The 15,183-nt window shown below is 41.8% G+C and overlaps 1 protein-coding gene across 1 annotated transcript in view; it reads left to right on the top strand.

The window, feature by feature from the left end:
• Positions 1-5,619, top strand: part of ASXL3 (ASXL transcriptional regulator 3) — a 143,201-nt gene extending 137,582 nt beyond the window's left edge. The window contains exon 11 of the mRNA XM_032602786.1: positions 140-5,619. Within this exon, the coding sequence (XP_032458677.1) occupies positions 140-3,835 (3,696 nt within the window). The 3' untranslated portion in view covers positions 3,836-5,619. The remainder of the gene's footprint in view (positions 1-139) is intronic.
• Positions 5,620-15,183: the final 9,564 nt, after the last annotated feature.

The raw sequence follows: 15,183 nt of genomic DNA, 5'->3' as shown, positions 1-15,183 counted from the left end.
TGCCCCCTTAGGAGAGGATGCGGCTACTCCCCGCCCTCGCGTGCCTGTGTCCCCACGTCCCTCTGTGATCACGTACACATGCGCCTTGTCTGTGATCGTGTACACGCACTTTATCTTTCGATTTTCCCCCTTCCTGTAGATACAGCTTTCCAAAATCGGGCCACCCTTTATTATCAAGAGCCAACCAGTCTCCAAACCAGAGGCTCGCGCGTCATCTGGCACATCGGTCAGTGGCGGGAGGAACACGGGAGCCAGGACCCTGGCGGACATCAAGGCCCGAGCCCAGCAAGCAAGGGCCCAGCGAGAGGCGGCAGCAGCGGCAGCCGTGGCGGCGGCCGCGAGCATCGTTTCGGGAGCTATGGGGAGCCCAGGAGAGGGCGGAAAAGCCAGAACTCTGGCGCATATCAAAGAGCAGACGAAGGTGAAGCTCTTCGCAAAGCATCAAGCCCGAGCCCACCTCTTCCAGAACACTAAAGAGCCCCGGTTGCCTCCGCTCGGCTCAAAGGAAGGGCCTCCAAGCTTAGAAGTCTCTTCTGCCCCTGAAACAAAAATCGAAGGCTCGCCTGGTGTCATCATTGTCAATCCAAACTGCCGATCTCCCAGCAACAAGGCTGCGCACCTCCGGGAGCCCACCACTCTACTACAGCAGTCTCTCAACCCGACCAAACTTCCAGAAATTGCCACGGACTTATCTGTGCATAGTTCTGACGAAAACACACCTGTGTCACACTTGTCTGAGAAAATTGTTTCATCTACCTCTTCTGAAAATAGCAGTGTGCCCATGCTTTTTAATAAAAATCCCGTCCCCGTGTCTGTCTGCAGCACTGCTATGTCGGGAGCAATTAAAGAACATCCCTTTGTGAGTTCTGTTGATAAATCCTCTGTCCTAATGTCTGTTGACAGTGCAAACACTACAATTTCTGCTTGTAACATAAGCATGTTAAAAACCATCCAGGGAACGGACACTCCATGCATAGCCATTATACCAAAATGTATTGAGAGCACCCCTCTTCCGGCCACCACGGAGGGCTCCAGCACAGCGAGCCCCCGGGATGACACGCAGTTACTGGCACCCAGCAGCAGTGCTGGCAGCCTAGTCTCCAGTCAGTACACCTCTGTGCCAACTCCCTCCATTGGAAGCAACTTGCCAAACCATCTCTCCACTAGCTCTGTCTTGATTCCCCCAACGGGAATGAACAACAGATTTCCTTCTGAGAAGATAGCCATGCCTGGGAGCGAAGAACAGGCCACCATGTCCATGGGCACCACTGTGAGAGCCGCCCTCGGCTGCAGGGACCCCGTCGCAGTCACTGATGCCCTGGTGGCACGCCCACCTGTCGCAGCGTTTACTGCAAGCATGCTGACTGTAAACTCTTATGACAGTCCTCCCATGTTAAGTGCTGAAAGCTTGGACAAAACTTCAGGGACTCGGAACAGGGCAGACACTTCTGGGAGACCTCAGCCACCCCCAGGGGGCTTCGCACCAGCAGCCATAAACCGCTCGATTCCGTGTAAAGTCATCGTCGACCACAGCACCACGCTGACCTCTACGTCGTCTCTGACTGTCTCTCTTGAGAGCACAGAAGCCGGTGTGGACCTCCAGAGCAGGTCCGGGAGGACGGAAGCAGCCGTTCAGCCCGTGGCGTGTCCGCAGGTGTCTGTCATCAGCAGGCCCGAGCCGGTTGCAAGTGAAGGCGGAGATCATGGTCCCAGTTTCATTGCTGCTTCCGCTGCAAAACAAGACAGTCCAACGATGCAGGCCACCTGCCCGGGTCTCCGTGAAGGACCCCTCGTGGTCCCAGATAACTTAAACGCGGGGACTCCTCTGAGTCTCAGCTTTGCTGAGCAGGCGCATGGCATAACCACGTTCAAAAGCGAAGCCGACACGACCTGTAGCCATCAGTATAACCCGGGCAGCCGGATCTGCTGGGGCGAGGACGGGGTGAGGAGTGCAGGACAGCCTCTGCTCAGCCACCCTGGTTCCAGTAAACAGAAGGAATATCTGGAGCAGGGCTGTCCGAAGGCCATCAAGACCGAGCACGCCAGCTCCTCGCATGTGGCGGAACTTCACCCCAGGAATCTCATCACAAGCGTCCCTCTCCCAGTGAAGTCCGAACCTCACGACGTGGACAGGGGCTTTAGGATGGATGCCGACGACTTCCCTGGCCCTGAGCTGCATCCTCCAGCTGCAGGGGCAGCCCCGAGTGTGCAACAGACGCAGACCGTGCAGGCCCCCGCCTCTGGTCCCATGGAAGAGGCCATCTCTCTGGCTACAGACACCCTGAAAAGAGTTCCCAGTGCAGGGAGCTCCAGCTGCCGTCTGTCATCGGTGGAGGCGAACAATCCCCTCGTCACACAGTTACTCCAGGGCAACTTGCCTTTGGAAAAAGTGTTGCCCCAGCCCAGACTGGGAGCCAAGCTCGAAATCAACAGGCTTCCTCTGCCTCTTCAAACTACCTCAGTGGGTAAAACAGCCCCCGAGAGGAACGTGGTTGAAATGCCCCCTAGCTCTCCCAATGCAGACGGGAAAGGCTACCTGGCAGGAGCTCTCGCACCACTACAAATGAGGAAGCGGGAGAACCACCCCAAGAAGAGAGTCGCCAGGACCGGGGGGGAACACACTCAAGTGAAATGTGAGCCAGGGAAGTTGTTGGCGGACCCAGATGTGAAAGGGGTGCCGTGCGTCATCAGCTCCGGCATGAATCAGCTGGGACTCAGCCAGCCGCTGAAGCAGGAGTGGCTGAACAAGCACCCTGTGCAGAGCAAGATGGCTCACAGCCCTGAGGTCAAACAGCAGAAGCGGCTGCTCCCCTCGTGTAGCTTCCAGCAGAACCTGTTTCACGTCGACAAGAACGACGGCTTCCACCCCGATGCTGGGACCTCCCACAGACAGCAGTTTTACCAAATGCCTCTGGCTGCCAGGGGCCCCATTCCTACCGCGGCTCTGTTACCAGCCTCTGCCAAAGCCCCCGTGGGCTGTAACACGTTCTCCTTCAATAGGCATCTTGAGCAAAAGGGACTGGGAGAGGTTAGCCTTTCCTCAGCACCTCACCAGCTAAGGTTAGCCAATATGGTGCCCCCCAACATGCCCATTAAAGAAGGTGATGACATGGGGGGGCCCCCGCACGGGGTGCCGCACAAAACACTAGTGCATCCCCCGCCCCCTCCCCCCTTGGCTTTGCCCCCACCTCCCCCACCGCCGCCGCCACTACCTCCACCTCTTCCTAATCCAGAAGTCCCCTCCGATCAAAAACAACCGCCAGTTACCATGGAAACCACTAAGCGACTTAGTTGGCCACAGTCCACGGGCATATGTAGCAATATAAAATCGGAACCTCTTTCCTTTGAGGAAGGTTTAAGCAGCAGCTGTGAACTGGGCATGAAACAAGTTTCCTATGACCAGAATGAAATGAAAGAACAGTTGAAGGCGTTTGCGCTGAAAAATGCAGATTTCTCTTCCTATTTGCTTTCTGAGCCACAGAAGCCTTTTACCCAATTAGCTGCTCAGAAAATGCAGGGGCAGCAACAACAGCAGCTCTGTGGAAATTATCCGACAATACACTTCGGTAGCACGAGCTTCAAAAGGGCAGCATCTGCAATTGAAAAGTCCATTGGGATTTTGGGAAGTGGCTCCAATCCCACCACGGGTCTGTCTGGTCAGAACGCTCAGATGCCCGTTCAGAACTTTGCCGACAGCAGCAACGCGGATGAGTTGGAACTGAAATGCTCTTGCCGGCTGAAAGCCATGATTGTGTGCAAAGGCTGTGGGGCCTTCTGCCACGACGACTGCATAGGACCTTCTAAACTCTGTGTAGCTTGCCTGGTTGTGCGATAAGAGCTGAGTGAAAGATGCAGTATCCCTTTTCACCACGGAAAAGCCAAACGGCGTCAGCGACAACAAATTGAACTGCTCAGTGGTCTATAGCGTGCTAATTTATTTTACTTTGGAACAGATGATCTTTTCTCTAGATGATTATTTTCTTGCGTTTCTGGGAAAGGAGAGATCGCATTCCAGCCGAGGGGCTCAACAGCATGTCTTTTACATATTTAGTTGCCATTTGCAGCTTTGGAAAGTTTCTATTCGTGTGTATACAGGTCACTCCCAATTTGTTTCTTTCTTTTTTTAATCCAGGTGTAGATAGGAAAAGGACATTTTAAACTACTTAATGGTAACCAGAAATGGAGATGTGGAGAGAGATCGGTAACAGCAATTTAAGGTGGTGATGCATTCTTCTGTAGATTAACCATTGCAGCGAGGGTTCCAACCGTTGACTCCTTTGGACCTACCTTTACCATAGTGATTATATCGTATTTGGAAAAGGGAATCTGATTTAAGTGTATGATTCCTTGTATTTACTCATATCACAAAAGGTATTAAAGGAGGTATGCCATTAATGAACTCCACTGTCCTTATTCTCTTTCCTCCCTTTTGACTCTTTTCAGAGACTGGCAGATTCTCTGGATCTGCCTTGGACATGGTACACATATTGTAGTGAAATGTCTTTTCCACCTGAAATTGCAGTGTGGGCCTCATGCCCAGCAATCTGGTTCAAGCCCTTTGACACCCGAGACTGTAAGATCAGTTGGACAACAGAGAGCCATAGGCCCAGAGGATTTCAGAGCTTCATGTGTGGCTTCTAAGAGCAAGTATGAAAAAAAATGTCCTAAAATTCAAAGCAAACAAGTAAAATGCTGTGTATGCAAACACACCTAAATGCGTTGGCGATATAAATATCGGTCCATTCTATTCACTCTGATACAATTACTAGATATTAAAATTGGGGGGAAATAATCATAACCCTTTATTGATGACACCAGTGTATTCTGGCTTCAGACTTTGCAGAGGTTGGCCACCTCTTTTTTTAAAGTGTCATTGACGATGAGAGGGACTATAGAAGGCTGAAGTGTCAACATTTTTCTGAACAGTTTTTTCCTTATGAGTCATGATCTATGTAATTATATTTGACTCTAAACTAGCCCTTACTTTAAAAAATTGTTCTGGGTGTTGCATGTTTTGTTTCCCACCCCCGCCCCCCCTTCAGGTGAATTCAGTGTATTCTTCATATTTGGGGGAGTGGAACTGCTTTTGAAAAAGGGATACTGCATCTTACAACTACTGTCAGTGTTTATCCAGTAGTCTGGGTGTTGAGTATTTGAGCTCCATTCCATGTACTGTGGCCACCCTCATGCCACAGAACAGCTGTAGTTCAGCAGGCTCTGTTCCCTAAAGCAAGTTCAAAAGCACATGCACACTGTGGGGAGATCAAAGAACAAAGGCCATGTCCATTTAACTTCAGATGACAGAGCACAAACTGTGGAGTACCATTAACCCACTGGTCGATTGTGGCTGTAGAATTTTAAAAAATATGGGGGGAAAATCTTCTGTATCCAGGGTAAGAATTTGACAGATATTTTCACAAGGGATCATCCTAATCAATGTTAACTTTTGACATTCCCTTAAAATATGTCTTAAAAATTAACTGGAATGAGCAGAAATTTCATTCCTGGGGGAAAAAAAAACTTGTAATTTTTTTTATAGTAATCAACCATGGTATATTTTTTTTCCTCCATATTTATTATTGTGATGTTGCCAAATATCATTAGGTGATAGAGATGTCATTTTTACTAACAAATTGCTGATAGTGAAAGATACTTTATCTTAGAAAGAAAGCAAAGCAAAGAAGGCCTACCTCTGCGGCTGAGATTCGGTGCTTCAGTTGCTGTCACTTCTGTTTTTCACGTTAAAATTAACAGAATTAACGACTGAGAATATTAGCAATGCACTTAACGAGCCCTTCCCAAGGAAGGCAGCGTTAGTTCCAGCAGATCCCTAGTTCACTGTGCACCAGGTGGTTTGGGTGGTGTCCTCGTCAGCGGTATCTCTGTGGTCTGCTTGGCTCTGATGTCATCTTGGTTCAGAAGGGCATGCTCTCGTTTCACAGAGGGGCACCCCTATAATATAGACACTTGCATGCCAGCTCCTTCTGCCAAATTCAGTTGCCGCTCTACCAGTGTCAGATACTGTCTACACCAGCAGATTCAACACTACCACATCAGTAACTGACACCGAGTTGAAACTGTGGTCTTCACAACGTTCGCACTCTGCATATGAGGCAAAATGGAGGTTGCTGTGATACCGAGCTCATTATCAGTTCCCTCATTGTGGGATACTGCGTGCAAATTACTTACTGGGAATACAGAAAAGTATCCTTCTCTATGTTCTGATTTTTCTCATAATAAGTTTGGAAAATCAATTGCTGATCACACGTGGACTGTACCACCCTGGTCCAAAGAGCGTAATATTTCTCTGCCCTTGCTCTTTTTTGCCCCGGTTTAAATTCCTAGTGTTTGCATATGGTTCATATTACTGAAAAATTAATATCTTTGGGCTAGAAGAATAGAAAGAAAGATTCAGAAGTAAAAAGTGGGTCAGATATGTTACAAGTGGCCATTTAATATATATACAAACCCCAGTATATTTGGATTAGGTGAGCAGGTTCTTAGTTTCCTGATATCCACAGATATCTGCCTATGTGCAAATGGAGTATGTTACTTACTACATGGTTATTGTGGTGTAATGTACAAATTTTAGTGTGTGCATTATCCTGATGATTGGACACTGTGATATCCCTATCAGGAATAGAGCTTGCACATCTAACATGTAATTTTTAATTATTATTTTCACAAAGGATGTATTTCCCTAAGTAGCACTTTTGGAACAGGGGAAGGAAGAAAACTGCTATTCCCTGATCCCCCTCCTATACAGTATGCATATGCCTGAGGTTGTATAAAGACATTTAGGTAGTTAATGGGCATGTTAATACAAACATTCTGATGCAAATTCATTTTCAGAATGAAAATATTTTTCCTTCCCCAAAGTGAGAATAGCAGAAATGTCGGTGACCTGAGCACCGTAGTTATATGGACTATTTCCCTGCTAAGGTCTAGTTTGAAGAAAAAACTTGAAAACAAACCTTTGAGGTTGAGCCTGGTTGCTATAAAGACTTTGTGGTGGTATGTGTTTCTGGGATGAGCTATGGAAGGTGTAGCTGGCTTCTAGAGCTTGGATATTCTTATTCATCCAAAATAAACAGATACAAACAAGCTGGTGTGTACAGTGCCTCATAGAGAAGCCAAGAGCAAGAATACATGATGCTACAGCCCCATGCCCTTTACAAACACTCGCACAATTTCAAAAGGGGAAGTTACTGTGGCCTTGGTTTCCCAGTTCCTCCTGGGTCTGGTCCAGGTGACAGAAGCTGAAGCGCCGTTAAGGGTTGCATCCTCTCAGTGGTGTGGAAGTCAGCACCGCGCTAGCCGCCTGGAGAGAGTGAGCCCACTGAACACGCAAAGCCCAGAGTCACTGTCCATGTTTCTAGAGAACAATGTGAAGAGTCCTAGGAAAGGAACTCATCAGACTGTCAGGGGCCTATGTAGCCAAAATATCACTGAATATAAAAATCTTGTCTTCAGTCCTCATGCTTTGTCACTGTAAAGCAAACAAAAAGCGTTTTTACTATAATTTAAAGGAGCTGCTTTTTTATAGCACATACTATTTCGCTTTGTACCCTATTTGATAGTTGCAGAATAATTTAGACTGTAGAAAAACTTTGTTGTATTTGTACTGTTCATGAATGTTTCAAAAAAAAAAAAAAAGTGCTTTACTTGCTTGCCATAATTTTTCTTGTACTGCTGTATTTTTCCCCCTGGCTTCATGTAAACCTAATCTGATTCCTCTTTTCAGTACAGTTTTTTGTTTGTTGTTGTTGTTTTTTAATGTGTGTTTGTGAGTATTTTTTTCCTTTGGTCAGTATTCTGAATGTTTACATCTGTTTAACATTAGCCATTTAATGCCTTTTTTAAAAGGCGGTATTCCTCTTACAGTGTAACAGCAAAATGTGAATCAACCCAAACATAACATGCATGACAAACGCAGATGGGGGGGCAAAGGCCCTGAACGTACAAAGACATTTTATATCAGCATACAGAAAAGTCAAACCCTTCTTCAGTCCTCTACCAAAGAATATATTATTCCCACAGGAAAAACTCAGAAAAGGTGTGTAAAATCCTCAGAAGGGGAGCAGTTGAATCAGTAAGACTGCTACAATTGAATACTGTTATGCTTGCTTTGATACCTGACTAAATGTGACGGAGTGCAACAAGCATTGAAACGATTTTTAGACAGTGTTTTGTTTAGAATTCAGGGATCATGCATTCTTTAATGGTGCTGTTTGTTTTTTATTTCTTTTCTACAAAGAAAAAAAAAAAGTGTTGCCTACAAAAGTGACTGCTCACGATACCATAAGTTAAATGAAATGAAATGTTTGTCTCTTCATGTTTCTCTGTTTTTCCCTTTCTCTAAAGTAACAATTTGGGTTTCAATATTAAAATATTCTGGGAGAAAATAAAGAAATTAAACCTTCAATTATTGTCATCTTTAATTTTTTATGAAATGAGGTAGTTATATACACATAAAAGATACTACTAAATACATTCAAACTTTTACTTAACAAAAAGTTTATAAGGAGAACAAACCATATGCTCTTAAACTTTCTACCCTTCTTGGTATGGTGAATTGTCAACATACAATTATAACTATTTGTTGAGACCTCTTTGAAATTAACCATGTCTATTGTACTGTGCTTATTTAAAATTATATTTGAACCTTTTTGTTTTGTAAAGATGTTGTTAATTCTTTATACCAAAAGACAGGTAAGTCAAGCAAATTGTTACTACCATATTTAATTTTAACTTTAAAATGAATTACCTCTCAAATTTCTTTTTTAAAAGAATTGCTCTGGTTAGTTTTTCTTATCTTGCATTAAATATTACAGCTAGAGTGATTTGAATAAAATGCTGTGAACCATTAGAACAAAGTTGCCTCAGTTATATTTACATTGGTTAAGAAAATATTCATATCTTTACAGTGAGATGACTCTGAAAGCATTAAACATAACTGGCTGTTAAATCTGAGTTCAACTATTTTTATCTACACGGAAAATGCTATCTTTAGCCACCAGATGGCAAAAGAGGGTGCTTACTTTGCAGGAAAAAAAGAACTAAAAACATGCTTCTTCCTCCTCATAAATTATTTTAATGATGAAAGTACAGCTTATTCAGGTAAGACAATGGAAGATAGATACTTCTAAGTTTCATTAAGTTATTTTCACTATAATACTGGCATTCCTTTTTTTGTCCTATTTTTTCTATTAAAATATTTACATAATTTTATTTAGCATTGTGGAAATTTTTTATTGTTTTCATTGCATTACTCCCCAGGCATCATCTATTCCAAAATTCATTACAGAAAATTGTACAGTCAAGCATTCTTTAAGCTGACATTTCTTGAAATTTATCTGAGTACTTTATATGTTTAAATTCATTTAGTCTCATAATAGGTACAACATTAAACAATTTTTATATAAATATTTCATTATTCTTAATACATGAATGTGACATAATTTGAATAACAATTGCTCTTAGGATCTAAAGTATGTATTTGTATCTATCATAGACTTTATCTGAGAACAGGTGATTTACCCGGTGATTCAACAAACTTACGTACGTTATTTAGAAAGAGCCTAGCCAGGAGAGTAGTTGGACTTCTTTCTGCAGAAGACAGTGGAACATAAATCCTAGAAAGTGTGTCTCCTTAAAATTACTTGAAGACTTTGGCTGTAGCTTGCCTAGACTTAATAATTCAAGTTCAGAGCACACACAGTTATCCACAGTGATACGCAGAAATCAGAAGTTGGAGTCCTCCAATGTCACAGCTAATCTGGAAGTCTAAATTGGGCAATGAACCCAGTATTTTTACCTGCAGAAACTTTTCTCCAGTTGCCAGTGCAATTAATTACATACATTCTCACTAACTGGAGGAAGGTCCCCTGATTTACAAAGCAAAGGCTGGTTTTCTTTTGCCATTTTATTTAAAATAGTTTTATCGTTTTTCAGCTATATTAAGTAATATCCCATTGTGATACCTGACTACCAGTAAAGCTGATATTGAATATATTTAGCAATCCTGCAAAGCATAGACCAATCCAAACAGATGCAGACAGATCAAAAGAGATGGCCCTATTACAACAAATCAGTGAAGAGTGGCTGAATATCTGCTTTTATCAATAGTTAGGATTTATACTTAGTATATCCATTGCACTTAGGGGAAGTTTGTTTCTGAGCTTTCTTAAGCTAAAATTTCCATCTACAATCTCTCTCTCTTTTTTTAAGGAAATCATTTAGAGGTGGTTCAAAGGTGAGCTTTAACCCAAACACAACGAAATGTCCAGGCATTTCCCCCTTTTGCTGTTTCCAAATACCTTGTTCGGTGGACACGCCCCATAAATAGCAACTTGGCTAAAGGGTGGGAACATCCAGCTGCTTCAACAGAAGGTCCTGGACACTTGAGATCAAGTAAGATTCATCTTGTTTTCTGGGTACTCATCACGTCTTTGTTTATCATAAGCTGGTAAGTGGAAAATAGGTTTCACTTTTGATCCAAACTTATATCTATAGTTTCAAAGTATGGTTTTATTTCAGGAAAACGCTGTGTTCCATATCCTCATTCTTTTAATGACGAGGGAACGTGGAGGGATTTCAGAGGAGTGCAGAACTATGGTTCTATTTTCCTTGATTCATTTGGCTTTCAGTGTCCAATTCTGGGATGCTGGAACATCTTTCAGACACAGAGAGATGAGAGAGTGTGGTTTACCTCAATGACTGTACGAGCCACAAGAGTTTCTCCGGGATGTTCTTTTCCTATATATAAGTGGCAACATTTATGCATGTCCATTTGTATAGAAATTTTAAAAACATGATTTCTTACTGTAATATAAAATTCATTTGCCAATAACTTTAAATTTCATAATGTGGAATCGAAAGGCTTGAGTGGGAACAGTTCTCCATGATGGCTTCTAAGTGGAAGCCACTGACACATTTTATACCTCTTCTTCCTTTAACATGTGAGCTCAGTGTAGACTTTTTTTGTACCATATTGGTTTGTTTGGTTTTATTTTTATTATTTTGGTAAAATAATTTATATTTTCAGGGGAATAAGCTGTGGGAAATGAGTTGGCATCTTAAAAAGTTCAATAATTCAAAAAAAACATTTTAAAAACTACATTTAGAGTAGGAATCTATGGATAATTCCTTATCTCTAATCTTTAAATATGTAATTTCCTTACTGTTAGCAGGCCAGTCCAGAGCATACCAGACATCTTTTTACCAAGAGAAGGACAACGTGAGATTGGTAGCAGACAGTTTCTTTTTTTCTTATTTTTTTTTCATATTTTGACCTTGAAATGGTTCTCTGTTTTTGCTTTTGAGGTATAATTGGCATAAAAATTATATTAGTTTCAGGTATACAGCACAATGATTTGATATTTTGAATATATTTTAAGATGATCATCACAGTAAGTGTAGTTAACATTCATCATAATACACAGTTACAAAAAATTTTTTTTCTTGTGGTAAGGATTTTGAAGATCTACTCTCTTAGCAACTTTCAACTATGCAATTCAGTGTTATTAACTATGGTCACATGTTATACATTACATCCCCAAGACTTACTCATTTTATAACTGGAAGTTTGTGCCTTTTGTCTCCCTCCCTTCACCCATTTCACCCACCTCACTCCCCCGACTTCTGACAACCACCTGACGGTCTGTTCTCTGTATCTGTGAGCTTGAAAACGTTCTTCTGTGGAATCTTTTTTGTCCAAAATGCTTTCCTTGGCAAAACCTGGGAGTAATCAAAGACACCACACTCTGCAATCTCAGTTTTCTAACTGTGATTCTCTTAGTAATAAATAAATCCTTTCCAGGTAGGTCTTTAGCCTTCATGATCTGAATATGAAGGAGATTTTATAAATTCTCTTCATATAAATAAACTTTTAGAGATTTAGCTATGTACTACCCCGAATATGGCAATTTCCCAGAGTTCCCAAAATGCAGACTTCCTTTATTAAAAAATAATAATAGATAATACTTGTAAAATGCTGTGTACCAAGTGCTGCAAAGCATTTCACAGGTGTTAATTATCACATTTAATTATCCCATAAGGGAGGCACTGCTATTATATCCATGGAACACACAAAGAACCTGAGGCTTAGAAAGTTTAAAGAAAAGAATACACAGATCTGGAGTATGAAAGAAGGTTTTTCAGAGACCAAAGCCCATCCTTTTATTTGCTATAAGACACATGGCTGCTACATATACTGCTAAGTACTGGGGATGCTGAGAAAAATCAGAGGGTCCCAAAATCTTAAAAAATTATAGGCCAATGGGAAAGATGATCAATAATTTTATTATGACAAGAGTGTAACCAAGACAGGTACAAAGTGCAGTGGGAAAAGTAACTGAGTGGATGAAGCCATTTAAGATTGCAGCTGGACGAGAATGAAACCTCCAGGGGGGCATCCGTTGCCACATCTGACATAGATTCAGGGCAGTCCCACCGGGAGGAAGGACACACTCTTCCCTGTCAGCATCCCAATCGTTTCCCTTGAACAGTGCTCATCAGTATCAGCCCTCCTGCTAATGATCTCTGCAGGCTGTACAATCCTTTACACATTTCAGAAGCCCTGTCACCAAGCCCTTCTTACGTGACTCTAGGAATTTGTTTGGATGTTGGTAATATTGACAATTGATTTTGTAAAAGTTAACAGCATATTAAAACAATGTTTGTGGTACCCAGAGTTGATGATACTCTTTAATACTTTTAAAAAATCAATGTAATACATATTCCAATATTAAAAAGTCAAATGATATTACAGAGACTATAGCAAAAAATAGCAGTGCCCTGATATACATTGCAAAGTGGGCTACTTTTTTTTTTAAGGAGTTGACATTTCTTCTGAGTATTCATGTTATTCAATAGGGTTCTGATAAGAAAACAAAGAGCAAGTCCTGCACCTGCAAGTTGCAAGTTTTGATTGAAGTCAGGGAACTCACAGTGTGTTGTTCAGTACTTCTGAGAAATAAAAGCTCCCCGATTTGCTGGGAATCACAAGAGGGAAACATTTTGACCACTGGGGGAAATGAAAAAGCACAGAAGAGGCAGTCGACAGGTAACCCCGGGACATACAGTACCAGAGATAAACATCACCAGCATCAATATTTTTCCAAGCAAATCTTGACTGGTTAAGTGAGTCCTACTGATCCATTTATTCCCGCCCGGGGAACTGGGAACATGAGTGATAAGCTGCCACCATACAGAGAAAAATATTTGGGAGCCCCAGTAGCCTCTGCCCCCCTGTCTGTTATGCCACTGCTGTAAGAACATGACTTGGAATTATTCACACTCCTATTCAGTGTCTGACTCACCATCTTACCCCCAGGACAAAGCCATCTTTTATCACCTCTTACTTGTAAATGTTTCTTAAAGCACTCTGGCAAGCTAATATTTTAAGGATTTAATAAGCAAATATTTGAAGACATGTCAAAGTAAAAATTTATTTGTAAGGTTAGATTGTGTGAAAAATTTCATTTAGCTATTTCCAAAAATAGATGCTTTAACTTCCCTTTCTACTTGAGAGTGTGTCGTCTCACTGACGGTAAGCAGAGCTTACTCCTTGACCCATAATGCTTGTAAAGGGATTCTAACAATTGGGGCACTTCTGGTGCCGAGATTCATGCAACACTCAATGAGCAAACATTTTACTGAGCCATATTGCTATGCTGGGTGCTGAATTATATAAGACAAAAGTTCTTATTGATGACTTGATTCTTCAAGAAATATAAAAGTTACCAAACATTTTTTTAGTGTTTTGTGCTTCAGCATTGTGCCACGAAGCATTATCATAAGATAGAAGGAATTTTCTTAGAAAATGTCATTCAAATGTACCCTTCCAGGAAGCGTCCTATTTCCCAGAACAGCGTGGGTGTGGATGGGAGGAATAGTGAGAGAATAATTGAAGTTTCAGAGAGAGAAATCTCCTTTGAAGTCATAATTTAATTTATTGCCTACTTTAGGTTCAGAGTCAAAATATTTAGGCAATATAGTATGAGAGGCAAAATACTTTTCTGCAACTTCTACTGGAGGAATTACACTGTCTCACTTAAAACAGAAAAATGAAAAGAAAGAACTCCTTTGTGTGGAGAATGATTTGTCACCAAATTCGACTCATCTGGAGAAAACAGCACAGATGGTCTGGTTTGCTTCAGAATTGTGGTTTCATGCCCTGCATGACTCACCAGAGGAGGTAAATCAGCATCTCATTTCACTTTGGGTTCACTGTTGTACTAATAGATAGCAATGTCAATAACATTCTTTAGACTTTAGCAGGAAAATGAAATAAGAGATTATTTTTCCTATAGTTAACATTCAAGTGAATGAGGCAATGCTTTAAAAATACCTTTGCAAGCTTAATAAAATTCAGGATGACTTGACTTACAAAGCCCTCTGGCTGAGGTCGAGCAAATCATTCCTCTTTTTTTTAGTGAATATCATGCTAATTTATCAGAAAGGAAAACCTGGGCTGGAAATTGGCTATTCTTACACATGGTCATTTCTTAAAATATTGTCACAGGGGCTATTTCTGTGTATAATTTGCCTGTGAGAATGGATATTTAAAACATACTTCAGCATATAGATTTGATATAAATATTACCAAGAATGAATGATACATTTAATAACGGGAAATCTGATTTCCTAACCCCTAGTTCAGCAAATAGACTTATGCAACTCTGAAGAGGTTAGCTCCTGTGTGAGAAGCAGATGTCTCCCAGGACTGTGCACAGATTTCTACTTTCCTTCTGGTCATTTCCTGCATTACGGTTTATAGTTAGGAAGCTTCATTCATTTACAGCAAACCCCGTATATGTCACTGGACTGAAGCTTACTGAAGAGCAGGTTGTAGCATCTCCTCTGTTTTGGTATCTCTAAAAGGTTCCATTGTGCATCAGAGAGAATAGTCCATCCGTGGGCACAGCAAGCATTGTTTACATTGTTGGCTTCCTCTGTGCCACGCTCTGTCATGGCTGCTACTAGTACCAAAACGAACAAACACCCCCAAATCCCTGAGTTTTATTTTCGTGTGGGGAAACAGGTAGCAAAGAATTGAACATGTAATATACACAGTATGTTTGAAAATGGAAAGTGCTATGAAGGAAAATAAAGTCTAGTAAGGGCATAAGGAGGATTATGGTGTACAGGTCGTAAATGTAGATAGGTTTCCAGGGAAGG

The sequence above is a fragment of the Phocoena sinus genome, chromosome 14 (genome assembly GCF_008692025.1).
Source record: "Phocoena sinus isolate mPhoSin1 chromosome 14, mPhoSin1.pri, whole genome shotgun sequence".
Lineage (NCBI taxonomy): Eukaryota > Metazoa > Chordata > Mammalia > Artiodactyla > Phocoenidae > Phocoena > Phocoena sinus.
This window is presented reverse-complemented; position numbering and strand designations above follow the sequence as displayed.